Genomic DNA, 20,031 nt, shown 5'->3' with positions numbered 1-20,031 from the left:
CCTTTGCGAATAGCTACTTTGCTCATCCTAGGTTCTTTCCAGTTATTCAATTACACTTCCGTGTCAATCAATTAACCTAAGATCTAAGTTCTATGTGGCCAGTCCAGAATTAGCTTTAAGAACAACCTATGGTGAAGAACTAAATAGATTATGAACCCTAACTAAATCAATTAATCAAACATCCAGAGAAGATCCTTTATGAGAACCCTAAACCTAACAAGCAAACTACTCAGACATGAAGATTGAAGCAATAAACATGAATGAATAGATTGCATTAAGCAGTAAATAGATTAATAAACAGGGGTTCGAAATCTTCTCTCTCCGGAACAGAGTTTCAGACTTGTCTCCCCAAAAGCTCTAAAAAAAAAAAGTTCTCTCTCAGAAAATCTAAGGTATCGTAAAAAGGGAATAAAAATCCTATATATATCTCTAAGACACGTCTTGGGCTTCCTTGAAAACGTTTAGGCCCAACTCCTTCTTCAAATAGGAAACAAAAATCGCCTTTTCCTTATTTCTTTGACAAGTGTCGAGCGTCACTCTCCATGGTGTCGAGCGACACTAAGACACAAAATCCATTCTTGACGAATTTGATCCTGATTAAGCTCCAAAGTGCTCCAAAGTCTCCAGTTAAGCTCCAAACATACCTATGACCTGAAAAGACTCCAAAAGACTCGAAAGACACTAAAAAGACTCTATAAATAAGACATATACCATGGCTAAAAACCATAAAAACCATGATATATCAGAATGTGTACCTTAGGAAGAACAGAGAAGTAGCAACGGTCCAATTTTCAGACGCAAGCAGGTGTATAGGCATTTGGAATTACTCATTGGCATTTTCATAAGGGTATTTGGGTTTATTAATGATTTTATAGAATATTATATCAAAAATAAAGATAAATAAATACTGTAATCAAGGCCGGCACTTCACCCATGTAATCTATGATACAATATAGGGCTCAATATAATTTAGAGCCTATTGTAGTTTTTAGAATACTTGTTTTTTCTATAAAAAAAATTATGGAAAAAATCTAATCAAATTTTAGGAATAACGTATTAGTGCCACGTGACAACATAGTAAAAGGGTTTTACAGAGGCATTTTTTGTCATCATTAGTTTTTTTCTCATTATTGGTTTTTAAGTGGTTTGTATCGTATATATTTAGTTTTCGAAGAAATTTTTATATATTTTTGATGGTTGAAATGTTTAGTGTTAAATAATAATCATTGCTCATAAAAATAATTAAATTAATTATCCAACGGTTGTTTACTCACCTCTCACTTCTATATATGGCAACTGTTTTAATGTCTGTTTAATTTTTTTTTAAAATTATATATTATAGGGCTTATTTTAGATTAGTAGCACAGGGTCTTAAATTTGTTTGAAACGACGTCTGTAATATCTTAATATTACAAAGGAGTTGACCAAGTTACTCAAATTAGTCTCCATGGTCTACGTCACTCCTAAGGTTTACATGGACCAACTATAATTGAAATCGTTATAGAAAAAACTCGAATTATATTCCGTAATTTCTAAGGTGAATCCCAAATTACTAATTTATTTTATGTTTGTGCAAGTTATAAGTTATAACATGGAAAATCTTATTTTATAGAAATGGGTAAAAATAGATAAAAACTATCCACTTGGAAATTTTCAATACTTATTATCTATCAAAGAAGTTATAACCAAAATAAATGAATGAGTCGTATTCCATCTCAAGATGTGAAGATTTAGAAATCCTTTATAACATGCCGAAGAAATAATAATAAACAATAGTAACTTATTACGAGGAAGATATTAGCGAAAGAGGAACCGAATTGTTATGAGTTATGTACTTGAATGATCCTCTGTTGCAATCTCTCTTAGCTTTCTCAGCTCACAGCACTGCAAAGCCAATCGAGCTAGACACAAAAGTCTTTCTTCAGGCCAATCTGATATTTTTGGATCCAAAACTTCTCTAAAAAATCATAATCCATATGTACTGATGTACATATGTTAATCATGAATGATGATTGCATGAAAAATAATTAATTTATACATACATGAGCTTACATTAACTTAAAAAGGTGAAAGAACTTCATTAAAAAGCTAATTCTTTCTGAACTTGGAATATTAGTACCCAGCATATATATATATATATATAGTGTCTGTATATATTAATCTAATTTGGTTATAGTCCTCTTTCAAAGAAAAGTTAAAGAAAAAAAAATCTTGGAAATTAGTTTTATTTCATCTTATTCTCTAAAATTAAAGATTAGAGAATCACGTCACAAAAAAGGCAAGAATGATGCTTAGTTAAGTACACTTTACAAAGCCATAACTACACTGGTAAATTGATGGCATTAGCCATAAAGAGAGTTGAAAGAAGCTATGTACAAAGCAAAAGTAATCTATCAAGTTAAGTATGACAAAACAATTAATGAGTCAGCATGATATATAACCGTATTACATATACATGTGACGATAAACATACTTAGAAATAATTATGTGAAAGATCATGCATTATTGTCAATATTTGTTTATTACAACAAGAATATCTCTTGAAGTTAATATTTTTGACAGTGACTTGATATTAATGTTTCACTTGACCTATGAAGATTATTAGGGTTGGTAGTTCTCTGATGCAATTGCTAACATTTTTTACGGATCAACAGAATCTGTAGACGCCAAATTCGGCATCAGGCTTGTTCGCTTATCCTGACTGGATCTACGACCATGAGCACCTGACTAATCCCGGGATGAGCCAGCTCATTGGATATTGAACATCATGTGAAACATCTGGGCCAAAGCCCATAAGCCAACTGACCCAACAAACATGTGTTAATTTCTAAGGGTAGTTTTAGCAGCTTTGCTACTCGAACTTAGAAGTCTGCCATTATGCATCTGAGTCCCAAGTTCCACTACCCCCAGACCATGGTCGCTGGGTGCAATTGCTAATATTAATGTTTCATTATAGTGTTGTCTAAGATATCAAAAACCAACTGAAACTGAAAAATACATTTGTATGGCTGAACGAATTTCATTACTAAAAAAGAAAAAATATGAAAATTTTTGTGATTTTCTCTCCTTTTTTTAGTGTTTCATATGCATTTTTTTACGGATAACCTTGTGATTTTCTTTGTTCAAGAATAGAAAAATCTTTCTATATAACATACATAAATCATTTATCTAAACAAAACAAGTAGCCAAAAGAAAAACAAAGAACTAAAAGAAAAAAGAAAAAAAATGTCCAAGAGTGTAAATGGTGTCGTGATCGCCCTTATCATGATTTGTTTGTTCATTTCGATAGGTAATTTATATTATAATATATGAATAATACCAATGTGGTAATTATTGTGTTTATGATTATTGCATAATTTTAAAAAATTAGTTTGGTAACTTTTAGCATCTTAAAACAATTTATTTTTAATATTAATTAACAACAAACTAAAAAATAAAATATTAAATTTATGTTTAAATTTCGTATAATTCTTTTATCAAAACATTAAGTTTTAACTTTTTAATTATAAAAAATTCACTTATAATGCAAACTTTTGAATTCTAAACAATTTAAACCCATGTCACGTGATTTTTTTATATACAATAGAATAGATTATGTTCTTATTAGTTGATAACAAAACAAAAAAGAAATGATTTTGTTAAGATCGTTTATTTTGTGAAAGAGTCTTCTTAAATTTAGAAAGAGGAAATTACATTATTATTTTTGTTAAGATCTGATTAACACTAAATATGAATTTTTAACCTAAATAATGATTTGAATATTGCTAATTACTCACTGAATGCCAAATGGTAATCGTCAAATATCATGTATCTGAATTTTTATTAACTGTTGACTATTATAAAAATAAATTATACATATTTAATAAAAATATTTTTAATATTTCGTATCAACATTTTTACTACTTTATCTAGAATGGTAAATGTTGATCCAAAACAATGTATATATATGGACAGTATGAAAATAACATATATGAATATTATACTTTGGTACAAAAAGATATTAACTTTCGTGAAGAGATTGAATATGAAGTTCTGCATTTGAGATGATAACACGGTTTAGAATTGATTCTGGTTGAACCAATTAGTTTTGAATTTGTTTGATCATTAGGGGCAGTTTGATTATTATTATTTTCTCTTGAGATAGTCATGAATGAAGAATAAATATATGTAATGATGATGGATTTCGTTGATTCGCTTCAGATAAATTGTGTTCATGATCAATAAAACAATGGTTTTGAAATTTGTAATTTTTGGTGTAAGATTTCAATTTCTTGCAGCCTAACAAATTTGTGTGCATTTGGAAATCTGGATCAGTTACAAATTCAATATTTTTTTGTTTTTTTTTCTATCAATATATATATATATATATATATAGTTTTTGTGTGCGTGCGTGTTTTTCCTTTTTTGAGAAATATCTGTGTCCAAAAAGTATTTTCTTCATTGCATAGATTATTGTTTCAAATTATTATTTATAAATATTAGTTTTTTTATGGAATTCCTACTATACATTTAAATTATTATAATATGTTAGTAACTTTAATTATAGAAATATTTCTTTCAATTTTAAATACACAAACTAAGATTTTATGTTTCAAACTTTATATTTGTAGGAGTGGAATCCTCACTTCGAAATAGATGTTTTAATATAGTACACCACGACCGTTGTATTGAAAAAGAGTGTAAGTCTACGTGTTTGAAGATGTATCCACAATCGTTCATAGAAAATAAATGTGTGGCCGCACCTGGTGGGCCCTTTAAAGGACGCGGACAATGTGCATGCGAACATCGTTGTCCTAAATAATCTTTATTTTAATAATAATAAATTTAAATTTTTTATTAATATTAAGGACCTTGTATTAAAATAATATAATATTCGATTTGAGTTTTTTTTTCAACATTCGACTTGAGTTTCTAACCTAAACATATGTAATATTGTTGATATCGAGTCTGATATATAATAATATAATATTTTGACTCACATTATGTGTGGGTGTTTTATTTACCATCCCAACATTAAATTATTATTTTTTTTGTTATAGATATTTCATATTTGTAGGTAGATAATGTAAAGTACTTAAAAGTTGAAATATATGTTTTGTTGCTAATATAAAACTGTTGATAAGTCCCTCAAGGAAAAATCAAAATAATGTCAAATAAATGTTTGTTAGTAAATAAAAGGTAACATATATACACATACCTTCACCTTGGTTTAATTGCAACATCTTCAATAAAGTAAATGTTTGATGAGACATGTCTCCTCCATAATCTAGGGACTATATATATACATATATGATAAGTCCAACTCCAACGACATAGATTAGAAGATAATCAATATTCGAAAACATCCAAATTCTGACGACACTACAAGAAAACAATTGTTTTTCAACAGTTCATTACGACGGTTTTCAAATCATCGCAAGAGTACAACGATTTTACGACGATTTAACGTCTAATTTTAAAACCGTCGTAAAACCGTCGTATATAAAAATCGTCGTAAACTCGACGTACAATTTACGACGAATTACGACGATTATACATCGATAACGAGAGATTTGCTAGTAAATGTAAAATCGTCGTAAATTCGTCGCAAAATTACGACGAATATACGACGACTACATTTCGATGTACATGTTACGACGATTGTACATTGAAAAAGGAGTTAGGTGAAAAACATTTAAAACATGTTTACCTAACAATTGTAGATGAAAAATTTTATCGCAAAATCGTCGTAAACTCGTCGTAATATTATTGTTGAATGTAAAACCGTCGTAAAAAGTCGTCGTAAAAGCGTTGTAAAGCCCGAAATTTTTCTATAAATAGATCTTCATTCCTTCATTCAATCACAACACATCATCATTCAAACATAAGAGCATATTCATCTTGGAGACCCATTGTAGGTCTCTTAAATTTTAGTATAGTGTTGTAAATCCTTATATATTGGGTTGTCCATTGCTGAAAACCCGAATTAAGAGTTATATTACTTTGAACCAAAGAAGTAATAATATTATAAGGTTAATTTACTTCATTCACGTGGCTAGACGTGACACAAAAGACCACCTCCTTTATTGTCTAATCAATAAAAAGAGATAGTATTTTGAGTTTATTTTCAAGATGTCTATATACGAGCTAAGAAGTTGGATGTATATGCGTAAAGATTCAGATGGGGCGTTGACAGAAGAGTTCAAGAACGGGTTAGAAATATTTATGTATCAGGCTACAAATATGGAGAAAACGAAAGATAGTGGGAAGATGTTTTGTCCTTGTTTGAAATGCAAGAATACGAGGTATACACTAACCAAAAGCGTGTGAACGCATTTATTAAATAGAGGGTTTATGCCGCAATATTTTGTTTGGTATCTACATGGAGAAGGATATGGCAGTAATACTCATGGGAATGCTGGTAGTAGTAGTAATTATCAAAGTCATGTTGATACTGATGAATCGAATTATGGTCATCAGCCTAATCAGTATCAATATGACCAAAGTGTAGATCATGATAGGATGCACGAAATGGTGACTGATGCATTTCATGAAACGCATACGGGTAATGCTGTTGAGGAACCTAATGTAGATGCCAAACGATTTTATGATTTGTTAGACAATGCTAATCAGCCAATCTACGAAGGATGTAGAGAAGGCTTGTCTAAATTATCGTTGGCAGCTAGGATGATGTCAATTAAAACAGATCATAACCTGGCTGAGGTTTGCATGGATGATTGGGCTGATCTTCTGAAGGAGTATCTACCGGAGGATAACTTGGCAGCGGGAACATACTACGAAATTCAGAAGTTGATTTTTAGTCTTGGTCTACCTTCTAAGATGATAGATGTATGTGTTGACAATTGTATGATTTTTTGGAAAGACGATGATCAGCTGGAGGAATGTCGATTTTGCCATAAACCAAGATACATACCTCAAACTGGTGGGCGTAAAAGGACGCAACCGTCGGTGGAGACGGACGAGGAGATGTTCCGATCTCTCGGGGTTGAGCCTCCTAGAGCCGGAGATCATGCGCCGGCGGAAGCATCAAACCGAAGACCCGGCAAGGAACACGTCCAGGACGATGGGGAGGAGGCCGGTGACGGGATCGACGGGATCGATTTAGATTTAGATTTAGATCTGAAAGGGTTTTTTTTGTAAATTACAATTAATTTTAATTTCAAATTTTCATAAATTTTAAATTGTAAATTATTTTTTTTATTTAAATTTTAATTCAAATTTTTTTTTTTAATTTTCAATTATATTAAACGTCGTATAATCGTCGTAATAGATTTATTAAAACCGTCGTACATTCGTCGTAAATATTACGACGAATTTACGACTACAATTACGACGATAAATACGACGATTATACGTCCGAGAGTTACGACGATTTTACGACGCAATGAAGAAATACTTTACGATTGATTTACGACGATTTATGCGTCGTACATTTTACGACGATCTTACGTCGACAATTAAGGACCACTTAACGACGGTCCAAGCGAAGACCAAGTCGACGCAATTCGATGTAAACTCGTCGTAAACTGTACGACGCATTTAAGACGATTTTGTTTCCCTCGACGTTACGACGAAACAAAACCATCGTATATTATACGACGATTTTACGACGATTTCGAAATCGTCGGTAGTCCGTCGTAATGGCCCTATTACGACGAAATAACGACCATTTCGGCCGTTGTAAAATGATGTTTTTCTTGTAGTGCGACTATATTCGTCAGAAATACGTCAGAAAGAAAAAATGTCAGAAAATATGCTTTCCGATGGATTTTTGACGGATTTTCAACGGATATGGTGGCGTCAGATTGAGCTCGTCGGATATTAATAAGTGGTTGGCAATCCGTCGGAATTTTTGACTGAATTCCGATACCATAACTTCCGACGAATTTCCGACGAAAACCGATGTTATTATTTCCGAAGATTTTCCGATGGATAACTTTTCCGACATAAATTCGACGGATTGATTTCCAACGACTTTCTGACGGATATTATATATTAATCAAAAAATAATTTAATAAATGTATATAAATTATTATAATTAATTTTTAGAATTTTCATAATTTTACTTCTAATTTTCAAATAGTTATAAACCACTATATAATAATATTTCTACTACTAATTTAACATTTTTTAACGCTAAAAAATAAAATTTTATTTACTCCACAACCTAATAAAATTCTAAAACCTATCAACAACATCATAATTTTCCAAACAATTATAATTTTAAACACAAAATTAATCTAAATTATTAATTAACTAACACCATAATTTAAATACTAACAACCTAAAAAAATTCAGTACAAATCTACCGAACAAAATCAAAGATCTAAACTAATAATTGAAAAACAAAATTGAAAAGGTTGAAATCTTACCCTGAAGACTGTTGAATTGGTTGGAGAGAATTCTGGAAAGGATTGAAGATTTGGGTGGCCGGAAATCGTTTCGGGTGGCCAAAATTCGTTAACCCCGTCTCTGGATTAGTTCTGGATCGAGAGATGGAGAAAAGAAATGAGGAAGAAGAAGCGTCTCGTTTATAAATTACAATATTTCTGACGGACATATCCGTCAGAAATCCATCAAAATCTCAAATTAGGGTTTTCTTTGGCGGTATTATGTTACACCTAATTGAAATATCCCCAATCCGTCGTGTAGGAATTATTTGGTCTAAGTATAATGATATGTTTTAGGGTATCTGACGGATTTCCAATGGATTGGGAATATTTTGATCAGGCAAGATGGTCTAAGTATAAAGATATTTTTTTAGGATATCCATCAGAAATACGGATTGAGAATATTTCGATTAGGAAATTTCAGCTAAGTATAAAGATATGTTTTTAGGGTATCCATTGGAAATCCATCAGAAATTTCTAAAAACACATATTGGGTTACAAACATGGCTTCTGAATTCATGTAAGATCCAAACATGGCTTCCAAATCCATCCAAGATCCAAACATGGCTTCCAAATTATAACTCAATCTATGTTTATGGAGTATCCGTCGAAAATTCGTCGAAAATTTACGACGGAATTCTGACGACTTGTTTATCATCGAAAATATGTGACAAATTTCTGATGGTTTCTGTTTTAGTCAAAAATCTGTTGGAAATCCGTCAAAAATTTCCAACGACTTATTTTCTGTCAAAAATTCTGTCAAAAATTGATAAGTTTTTTTGTAGTGATTGTATAGTCATTACTAATACTATTAATAATATATTAGGTAATTGTCCGCACTATGTGTGGAATAAATATTAACCATAATTTTTATTGGAATATGCAAATATAATATATATATATATTTATATAAATATAACTATAAAAATGCTAGCTGAGATATTTATAATTGCAAATCTATGCGCTGATTATGCTATTGCAAATAATGATTAAATAATTATTGGTTTCACAATTAATTTTAATAGTATTTTTTACATAAATAAGATTGCACATTTTTAAAAAAAATTGGATTAACACGTTCTATCTAACCGGTCCAACATCAGACTAAGATACTTTGTTTTGGATATAAAATAATTTGATTTATAATATGTTTGAAATTTTTAAAATTTTTTATTACTAAATGGATAGTATGCTTTTTTATAACAAAATTAAATTCAAAGAAAGATGAGATAAGAAATATAATGTTTAGTAACAATTTTCTTATAAATATATTGATAAGAAATAGTAAGAAAGAGAATATATTTACCAATTAAATGTTGAGTATGAAATATATAATTGATATAATAAATTAATTTCTAACCAAATTAATGTTATTGACATATGATGTAATTATTTTAGTAAATTAAGTATTACACATCCAGCTTCCGCTTCCGATTGAACCTAGTTTTACCAAAACAAGACAGCTATTACCCAAAGTTCCTTGTAAAAAATCAATTATCTCTGAATACTAACAATCATAAAACAATGCAACCCTTTACCCATCAGTCCTCTGAACGCCTCTTGAACCCCTAAACGCCTCTCTACCTCTCTACATATCTTAAGGAGCTACACCTGGCCGAACTACTTTCAAACCATCTGCTCCTTAAACAATTTCCAAAATTTCTCTTAAGCAATTTCATCTGAACAGCCATGGTTGCAGATTCACTTACTCGGAGAAAGACAAAGGGATAACGTACTCACCAGAACCACCTCCGGTTAAGTGCATTAGAGCGCCGGCCTTGGACACATGTGATCTAGTCAAGGATAACCAACTGACTCTTATTGGAAGACTCACCAACCTACGTGAACAGAGAATGTGGTATATGCTCTCCTCCTTTTCAAAAAGGTGGGGTCTCAGGGGAGTGGGAGGGGGGGGGGGGAAGCAATAGGTTCTGACCTTGGAAGAGACTGCTTCCAATTTCGGTTTGAAGTCCAAGAGGATCTCCAAAGGATTCTCGATGGAAGACCTCATCTTTACGCAAGATGGATGCTCATCATTCAGAAATGAGAACCAATCATATCTCCAGAATTCCTATCAGGTAGTCCTTTCTGAATAGTGCTCAAAAGACTCATGCTCCACTACTGGCAGGAGAAGATGCTAACGAATATCGGAAAAAATCTCAGTAAACTGGAAGCAGTTGAACTCACCATAACCAATGCAAAGGTCTGAGTCACTGTCAACGCTTTGGTTCCTCTCACCATGAAAAATAATCACTAACTTTGCAACAGGAGAGGAAACGGCTGTAGCCCTGCAATACGAGAAGCTCGATAAGTTCTGTACCTACTGCCACCGCCTAACTCTTGAAAGACTACTCTGCCCAACAAAGATCCAACATGAAGAACAAAAGAACAATGAGGATAAGAAAGATAGAAATCCACCAAACGATAACAACTAACCTCTGAACCGCAAACCAGACGATGATGAATACAGCCAAAGAACTGATAGGCATGGTCACCCTTACAGAAAACGTCCATCTCAGCGTGTCTCTGGAGACAACAGAAACGCACCTGGAGCATTATAGAGCAGCCTATATTCCTCCCACCATGACAAGACACGACATAATAACCTCACATACCTCATGGCCACACCTCAAAGACTTTTCACAGTACCAAAGAGCATCTCAAGACTATAATGGTAACTACTCATTGTTTCATGATAGTCATCCCACCAGAACCCACAAAAATGTAAGGCCAATATAAAGAGAAAAATACCACCAATCCCTTCTTAGGAGGATATCCATCAAGAACAAAGAGATAAAAGAACCACTACCTCACGCCCGAGAATCCCTTCATTGAAAAGAAATGTGGAGTGGGAAGTGTTTGAAGTCACCCCTCCCCCAATCAAATATGCAGAACAAATTATAGAGGAATTACAAAAGGTCACTATCCAGTACATCAACTGTGCTGATCCAATTGAGAGCGCTGTAAGAATACAAAGAGTTATACAAGGATTCTAGCACAATCCCTCCAACAGGCCCCTCAACTTCTGGATCAGAGTCAAATAGAAACAGTACCTCAACCATCAGAAACAAACAATGTTATCGGACCAGAGACGATCTTACCAAAAAAGAGAGGTGGACTCCCAAGGAAGATCTCCTCTGCAAGTCATCTCCTCAAGGGAGCTGTCTCAAAGAAGATCCTGGCACATCATCTGTAAAATTCTCCGAAGCCAAGCTCAAAAGCTGCAAAGACAAGAAATATAACTCTAAGAGGACGCAGCACTAGATCACCACTTTTATAATTTGTTACGCATTTCAAGCCTCCACCCATGCGATATGGCAGGAACAGAACAACCAAAGATATGGAGAAACAACCATCATTGAGGAGTGGCTGACCAAGATGATTGACAAGTGCATTCGGAACCAACTAAGTTCGATCCGAAGGAGTGGCAATCTGCGATACGAGGAAGTTCTCTGGGAATGGTTTTCAACCCGAGAAGTTTTGATCTTTTTTAGAAGTTAAAAATTTCAACCACAGTTTTTAAGAACATTATTTTTTTCTTTTGAGAATAATTTAACATTAGATTAAAAAAAAAACTCTAAGAATCCAACAAGCCAGACCCTCGATGAGTAATTACTCCTCTGGAATCCCTCGAGCTGGTCCCAACCAAAGTAACACGCAAAGACCCTCGATCCCAAACACCTCTAACCATGCACAAGCTTCAAAGAAAAGAAACTCGGCTTCCCCTAAGCCACATGCGGATTTTCAGGATCCGCATGATCCTCTTCCTTAAGCATTATTAGTTGGAACTGTTGTGGGCTGGGGAACCTGCAACAGTCCAGCAACTGCAGAAAATGTAAAAAAGCATTAAACTGAATATCTTGTTCCATATGGAGACAAAAAATAAGGATGAATATGTGGAGAAAACCCTTTCTTGGCTAGACCACGAGGAACATACCTTTGTTTCCGCCCACATTGTTAATAGATGAGGGCTTGCGCTGTATTGGAAAAAATAAATCAAAGTGGTGGTCCTATCCTCTTGCAACAACTACGTCAACACAAAAGTCACATACAAGGAGAAAATCTTCTACGCTACCTTCGTTTATGGTGAGCCTGACCAATCCGAAAGAAGAGAAATATATGAATGTCTTACCTCACTGGCCAACACTCGCGATTCCCCATGGTATTTATCTGGTGATTTTAATCAAATCATAGATAACTCTGAGAAAAATGGAGGCCCACTACGTGAAGAAAGAACTTTTGTCGACTTCAGAACTTTTTTGTCACGCTGTGATTTCTTTGATCTCCAAGATTCCGAGAATTTCTGATCATGGACAAGAGTTCTTCATACACACCTTGTCCACTGCAGATTTGACAGAGCCCTTTTAAACAATGCATGGGTTGAAACATTCCCATCAGGGAGATGCCATTACCTAAGATTTGAATGGTCAGACCACCGTCCTCTGCTTACACTCCTGGAATCACCTACCAAAACAAGAGGAAACATGTTTAGGTATGATAGGAGAATGGGGAAAATGAAGAAGTAAGTAAGCTAATTGCTTTGGCTTGGAACTCATCTCCTATAGCGACGGTCGAACAACAAATCATTAAGGTGAGAAAGACAATTTCTACCTGGAATAGAGAGCACCATATCTACAGCAGGAAAGTCATCGAAGCAGAACGACAAAGGTTAGAAGAAGCTATGAGCAGCCAAACTCAAAATGAAAGCCTTATTTATGAAATAAACACCAATCTCAAGAACGAGTATAAAAGGGAGGAAGCTTACTGGAAACAAAGGAGCAGGAACCTCTGGCTCTCCCTCGGTGATAAAAACACAGGCTCTTTTCATGCTGTGACAAAGGGACACAAGGCGAGAAACAAGTTCTCTGTTAAAAAAAATAAGGATGGAAAAGCAGTCTTCGAAGTTGATGAAATCTCAGAAGTGATAAGCTCTTACTATTCTGATCTCTTTGCTGCAACCACCACAAGCCGTGCCCAAACAGTGAGCCAATCTCTTGTACCTTGCATTTCCATGGAAACAAATGAAGCACTTATTGAAATGCCATCAAAAAAAGAAAATTAGAGAGGTGATTTTTTAAATTCATCCTGATAAGGCACCAGGACCCGACGGCTTCTCATCTGGTTTTTTTCAATCAAATTGGGTTATTGTGGGACAAAAAGTTGTAGAGGAAGTCCAGAACATATTCAGCTCGGGCAACATTTCAAGGACTATCAACGCCACCCATGTGAGGCTAATCCCTAAAGTCAAAAACCCGAAGACCGTGTCAGAGTATCTTCCTATAGCACTTTACAATGTACTCTACAATATAGTATCCAACATAATGACAAAAAAACTTCAACCGGTGCTCCCGGAGATCATTTCAGAGAATCAAAGTGAATTTGTACCTGGAAGGGCTATCTCTGACAATGTGATGATATCACACGAGACTCTCCACTTCCTGAAACATTCTGAAGCCCAAATCCATTGCTCAATGGCCATCAAGACCGATATGAGTAAGGCCTATGATCGTCTTGAGTGGAGTTTAATCGAAGAGGTCCTGCTGCATTTGGGCTTTCATGAAAAATGGATTCACCTAATGATGCAATGCATAAATACAGTTTCATACTCTTACCTTATTAATGGTGCAGCAAGGGGACTGGTCATACCTCAGCGAGATATCCGTCAAAGAGATCCTCTATCTCCTTTCATCTTCATATTTTGTGGAGAAGTTTTATCGGGTCTGTGTAAAAAGGCTCAAGCAAATGAACGTCTCAGCGAAATCAGAGTCTCACAAGGAAGCCCGAGAATCAACCACATTTTATTCGCAGAAGATACCATTTTTCTCTGCAAAACAAGTGAAAGAAATTGTCAGGAACTAAAGTCAATCCTCCAAAAGTATGAGAAAGCCTCATGCCAGATGATCAATTCTTCTAAATCATCGATTACCTTCTCTAAGAAAACCCTTGTTGAAGTTCGAGAAAGAGTCAAGCTAACTCTGAGAATCTAAAATGAAGGAGATCAAGGCAAGTACCTGGGTTTGTCTGAACATTTCAGAAGTAGAAAGAAGGACTTGCTTACTCTCATCGTGAATCGAATCCGACAGAAGATCGTCAGCAGGTCATCAAACTTTCTGTCCAATGCAGAGATATTAACTCTTCTAAAGTCGGTCCTGTCCAGCCACTCTAACCTACACAATAACATGCTTCAAATACCAAAGAGCTTATACAAGAGAATACAATCAGTCCTGACCAGATTTTGGTGGGATTCTAAGCATGATGAAAGAAAAATAAGTTGGGTGGCCTGGTCAAAACTCACCAAGTCTAAGCAGGACAAAGGCCTATATTGAAAGCTTCAATGACGCTCTTCTCACCAAAATCAGTTGGAGACTGCTGCAAAATCTAGAAAGCCTCCTCGCCAGAGTGTTTTGGGGAAATACTGCAAACGAGAATCATTCACGTCGGTAAAGACTTAGTCAAATGTATCACATGGCTGGCAAGGCATTTTAGTGGGAAGAGACTTACTTCTAAAAAATCTGGGGAAAGCTATTGGTAATAGGAAAACAACCAGCATTTGGGATGACCCTTGGCTATCTCTTACTACTCTCTACCATCCTAGAGATAAAACCAAGCAAAGAAGAAGCAAAAGAATCTTACAACTGGCTATCAACTAAATCAGGCAACTATACAAAAAAAACCGGATACCATACAGCGAGAGAGAAACAACAAACAGGAGATGGCTTACCGATCGACATAAACCATGGTTTCAACTGGAACGAACACAAGTGGAAAATATCCTCTTCTCTAAAAATGAAGACCTTCCTATGGTAAATAATCAAAGGAGCACTACCGTTAGGTGAAAACCTAGCAATAAGAGGAATGAGACAACATATACCTGCCTGAGATGTGGTGCTCTGAAGACTTCTTCTCATCTCTTTTTGCATTGTGAATTCGCATCAAGAGTTTGGAGTTTGATTCCTTTTGCAAGACCCTTCAATCTGCAAAGTTTCATCGACTTCAAATCAAGCTTAGCCCTCTCTAGACTTATTCATTGCTTACCCTCCTCAGGAGTTTTTTGAGGGCCAATCTTCCCATGGGTATGTTGGCAAATCTGGTGTACTCAAATTTCCTGATCTTCGATAGATGAACCATCACAGCAAAGGAAGCATCCATCAAAGCAATCGCATCGGCTAGGGAGTGGCAGCTTGCCCAAATCAAAGAGAAACCAACCACACCACCACCGACAAAGGATCCTCCTCGATCAAGTCCCCCAAACTCGATTGATAGCTTCTCTAATGCAGCTTGGAACGAAACAAGTAAATCTGTAGGGTTGGGATGGTGGTTCGGATCGCCAACCATGATTCTTGGCACAGGACGGAGGCTAGAAGCGCATGTCATCTCCCCCCTTGTCGGAGAAGCTCTAGCTCTCCGATCAGCGCTGGATCAAGCTCTCCAATCCGGCATCGATAAGCTCTCGATGAAGACTGACTGTTTGGCCCTCTTCAAGGTTTTGACCACCAACAAGTCGATTAAAAAAATCTTCATCATTCTCTTCGACATCAAAACACTCGCATCCCGATTTTCTTTCTTTTCAATTTTGCATATTCCCAGATCAGAAAACTCTTTTGCTAATGTACTAGCAAAGGATGCTTTGAATCTCACCTACCTCCATTGTAATGTTTTTTTATTTAATTAATGAAATAAGATGTTAAAAAAAAATAAGTAATTTTTTTATGTGTTTTGAGAAATTCTCTCATAATAATACATTAGCATGACACTTTTTGTAAATCACACATTAAGTACATGTTTTTTTTTTTAAATGTCATTCTCAATTAATAACATAAGATAGACATTTTTCTCGAGACTTTTATATCTTAATTTATTTATTTAGTCTTGTTTGAAACAAAAACTCTATACACACGATACTATGTACAGTGTATTCTCATGTTGTAAGGAATGGACCAAAAACTATAATCTTGTTCCTCTATAATATTGATATATATTAAAAAAAAATGTATACATTTTCCAATTAAAAGGATAATAAGAAACCCATATGTATATGTGTTAATCATGAATGATAATTGCATGAAAAATAATTAGTTATACATACATGAGCTTACGGTAATATGAAAAGGTGAATGAACTTAAAAACAAAAAGCCAATTAATTAGTTTTTTTTGTCGGCCAATTAATTAGTTTCGAACTTGGAATATAACCCAACATATTATATTATATTATATATACATATCTTTTTCAATCTTATTTGGCTATAGTTCTCTCTCAAAGTAAAATTAAAGAAAAAAGTCTCTCTGAAAGTAATTTATTTTATCTTATTCCCCAAAAATCAAAAGTTAATGAATGTAAAGAGAATCATGTCACAGAAAAAAAAAACAAAGAGGGATGCTTAGTTAAGTAAATTTCACGAATCCATAACTACACTAGTAAAAATGGATGGCATTTGCCATTAGGAGATTTGAAAGAAGCTTTGTACATGGGAGGGCCATGCAAATGCAGTCTAGCAAGGATGACAAAACCATAAGAGCCATCATGATAGATGTTCATGCGAATATTAAACTAAGCCAAAGATAAGTTTGTATATGACCGTATTACATATACATTTGATGATAAACATCTGAAAATTAATTGTTATGAATAATCATGGAATGATTAACCGATCTAATAATAAGGTTATCGTTTAATTTATATATCATGAATTATTGTCAATGTTTTTTTATTACAACAAGAATATTGATAATAATTAATATTATTGACAGTGATTTTATATTAATGTTGCACTTAACTTATAACAGTTATTAAGAATAACAATATTAATGATACCTCGATCGAACTATAAGTTTAGGGGTTTTTGCTAAAAATAACCTAAAACTTGACTTTGAATACAAAAGTAGACCCCTGAAAAAATATTTGACAGAAATAACCTAAAAGAGTAGTGAAAAAACCATTTAATCATGTATGAGTAAACAAAAAACGGATGTCCTAATTACCGTTTACACCCTGACAAAGTCTACTAAAGAGAAAAAGAAGTCTAATAGTAGACTTCTTTTATCGAAATGAAGTCTACTAAGTAATTAAATCTGGAAATTTAATTTTATAATCTAGAAAATATTATTTTGGTATCAAATTTACATTCATAAGTTCCGTAATCGTAACCCAAATGTACAGAAATTATTTTTTCATATTGCTAAATGAAAATTTATGTTTTTAAATTAAGTAGAAGTAAATTTATTATTTAAGTTTTAAAAGTTGTAGACTTCTATATTGAAGTCTGCTAAACCAAATAAATTAACCTAACCAAAATTTAAACCAAAATTAAACCAGGAATAACTTCTCTTAACCAAGAAAAACTGCCTGTAACCGGGTAAATTTATCTAGACCCCATAAAATTACTAACCCTAACCGGAAAAAATTTACCCAAACCGAACGGAATTACCAGACTATATAAAGAAATTTTACAGATCCCGTAAAAAAAAACCATCAAAAGTTTGTGTTAAAAAAAAAGTTGAAGGCGATTACTGTTTCTCTTCTCTGGCGCCGCCGACTTACAGAACCGCCGCCGATAAACCCGTTCAGGCAAGTTTTCTTCCTCCAACCACACCCCCATGCTTCCCTAGTCCTCCGTATTCATCACCTTTCCTTTTTCGTAACCACCAGTGTCCAGATCTGAAATTAGGGGGTTTTTTTTTGCAGATTTGTTTTCGCCGGTGGAGGTTAAAGTCATTTCCTGCCTCAAAACGGTTAGTAGATGTCCTTTCGAAGATATATACTTAGTTATTCCTCTATTTCTTCTATCTTCCTGTAATTTTATCCGTCGGGTTTAAGTACTTAGGTTTTTTTTTCTCAGATCTGGTTGCATTTTCTCGACGCCGGCTTCATCTAATCACGGCTGTAAACACTATAAACTTTGTAGATTCCATTTGGATGATTGGTTTTAGTAGACTTCATATACAGTATTTATCATGTATTGATTGTTTCGGTTGGGTTTAGTAGACTGCATATGCAGTATTTATGATGTTTTGATTGCTTCATGTGGCTTCCGTAGACTTCGTATACTGCTTTTTTATGTTTAGATTGCTTCGGTTGGCTTCAGTAGACTTCTCGACTCGGATTGTACTTAGAATGTGAAGTAGACTTCATTTGACAAAAGTAGACTTCCTTTGGCAATAGTAGACTTCATTTTGCAAAAAAGTAGACTTCATTTTGTAAAAGTAGACTTCATGTTGAAAAAGTAGACTTCATTTTGAAAAAGTAGACTTCATTTTGAAAAAGTAGACTTCATTGTATCAAAAAGTAGACTTCGTTTTGTAAAAGTAGACTTCATTCCTATATAGTTTCAAACTGTTAGTTATAACTAGTTTTCTCATTAGAGCTTTGTTACCGTCGATGCAGAAATCTGTGTTATACAATGATGGCCTCTGAATTCCCTAGAAGACTGTACACCAAAGGCGGTGAGCCAGCCCCGGATAAAAGAATCGGCTATTATGCTGATGATTATAGGCTGGTACCTGCACTAAAGTCAGCTCTACAAGAGGATGAATGGGAATAGATTTACGAGTCACCGTTGGATGTCTTTTTAAAATTCCACGACTTGGATTTTGGTTGGGCTTCTAGGCTGGTGCACCACATGCTAACCTTTCAGATAGTTTGCAAGCAGAGGTACGAGATATGGAGACTGATTGGTACCACTCCAGTTTGGTTTTCATTGCATGAGTTTGAGGAGATCACCAGACTCAACTGCGGGTACGTGGATGACTTGGCTGTAACTGATCTTGAGCTTTCTGATATGCATGCATTTTGGGAGCTAATGGGGGTCGATGTCGAGTCGGGCCCAAGCACTATCGAAATTATTGAAGCCTGTTCCAACTGCTCATCATGGTCTCGGGATGATAGGCTGCGGTTGGGATATCTTGGGATCTACGCTGGTTTCATAGTGGCAACGAGACCAGGCTTATCCACAAATGTCAACCATGCCATACTAGTGATGGATCTCGAAGGTTTTAAGGAGTTCCCATGGGGAAGAATTGCTTTTCAGCATCTGATCAAGTCTGTTAAGGAGAAAGATCTCAGCAAAAACATTCATATAGAAGGATTTGTGCAAGCTCTTCAAGTGTGGGTGTACTATGCTCTGCCGGATTTTGCTGCTGAATTTGGCGAACCATTGCCAAATGATCCTACACCTTTTATGCTGGCTTACAAAGGATCAAGAGGACGAAAGAACGTCAAAGCCAACATGCTAAAACAGGTACTGTACTAGTCTAGTCATTCTCATTTAGAAGTCTTGTTCCGTAGTAGACTTCTATGTAGTAATGAATTTACAAAGTAAACTTCAGGAGCAGACTTCATGCGTAGACTTCTATATAAAATCTTGATAGTGGGAGACTTCAGTTGTAGACTTCAGTAGTAGACTTCAATGGTAGACTTCATACGTAGTTTTTCCAGGCTTCATATGGCTAGTAATTCATTTACTTATTGTGTTTTTCCAGGCTCGCATACAGTGCTGCGTGGCTAAAGACTTGGCGGATATATTTCCAGTTTGGGATGATGAGGAACAGGATCCGGATATTGTCAAGATTGTCAATGCAATCCATGACCCCTATTTCAAGTTCTAAAAAAAACCACTGGCCTTTGGAAGGTGTTTTGGGTGCACA

At 34.7% G+C, this 20,031-nt stretch overlaps 1 protein-coding gene and 1 long non-coding RNA gene across 24 annotated transcripts; one reads left to right on the top strand and one right to left on the bottom strand.

Annotated features, from left to right (window-relative positions):
• Nucleotides 1-9,742: 9,742 nt before the first annotated feature.
• On the bottom strand, nt 9,743-16,042 carry LOC18023059. Of its 23 annotated transcripts, XR_002900512.1 has the most exons (16): nt 15,262-16,042; nt 15,112-15,188; nt 14,892-14,981; nt 14,686-14,805; nt 14,449-14,557; nt 14,317-14,373; nt 14,206-14,214; nt 14,003-14,110; nt 13,776-13,927; nt 13,327-13,628; nt 13,156-13,219; nt 13,002-13,022; nt 12,803-12,854; nt 12,523-12,732; nt 12,328-12,417; nt 11,907-12,214 (listed from the first exon to the last, which is right to left on the bottom strand). It is a non-coding gene; the product is annotated as an uncharacterized LOC18023059 (long non-coding RNA). The 23 variants fall into 23 exon arrangements; XR_002900502.1 differs by adding exons at nt 9,743-10,678; nt 10,827-10,916 and having other exon boundaries at nt 11,006-12,214; nt 14,003-14,557; XR_002900507.1 differs by having other exon boundaries at nt 13,776-13,930; nt 14,317-14,557.
• A 2,749-nt stretch (nt 16,043-18,791) lies between these two features.
• Nucleotides 18,792-19,992, top strand: LOC112088567. The gene is made up of 3 exons (XM_024158967.1): nt 18,792-18,884; nt 19,023-19,625; nt 19,867-19,992. The coding sequence occupies exons 1-3, from the start codon at nt 18,792-18,794 to the stop codon at nt 19,990-19,992; spliced, it is 822 nt and encodes a 273-aa protein (XP_024014735.1).
• Nucleotides 19,993-20,031: the final 39 nt, after the last annotated feature.

Source organism: Eutrema salsugineum, unplaced genomic scaffold, assembly GCF_000478725.1.
Source record: "Eutrema salsugineum unplaced genomic scaffold, Eutsalg1_0 scaffold_14, whole genome shotgun sequence".
Classification (NCBI taxonomy): Eukaryota; Viridiplantae; Streptophyta; class Magnoliopsida; order Brassicales; family Brassicaceae; genus Eutrema; species Eutrema salsugineum.
This window is presented reverse-complemented; position numbering and strand designations above follow the sequence as displayed.

Excerpts from the sequence above, each read along its gene's own strand:
- LOC112088567 (XM_024158967.1), top strand. The coding sequence starts at position 18,792 with ATGGCCTCTGAATTCCCTAGAAGACTGTACACCAAAGGCGGTGAGCCA. Across the intron at positions 18,885-19,022 it reads ATGCTGATGATTATAGGCTG|ATAGTTTGCAAGCAGAGGTA; the intron begins GTACCTGCACTA and ends CTAACCTTTCAG. Across the intron at positions 19,626-19,866 it reads AAGCCAACATGCTAAAACAG|GCTCGCATACAGTGCTGCGT; the intron begins GTACTGTACTAG and ends GTGTTTTTCCAG.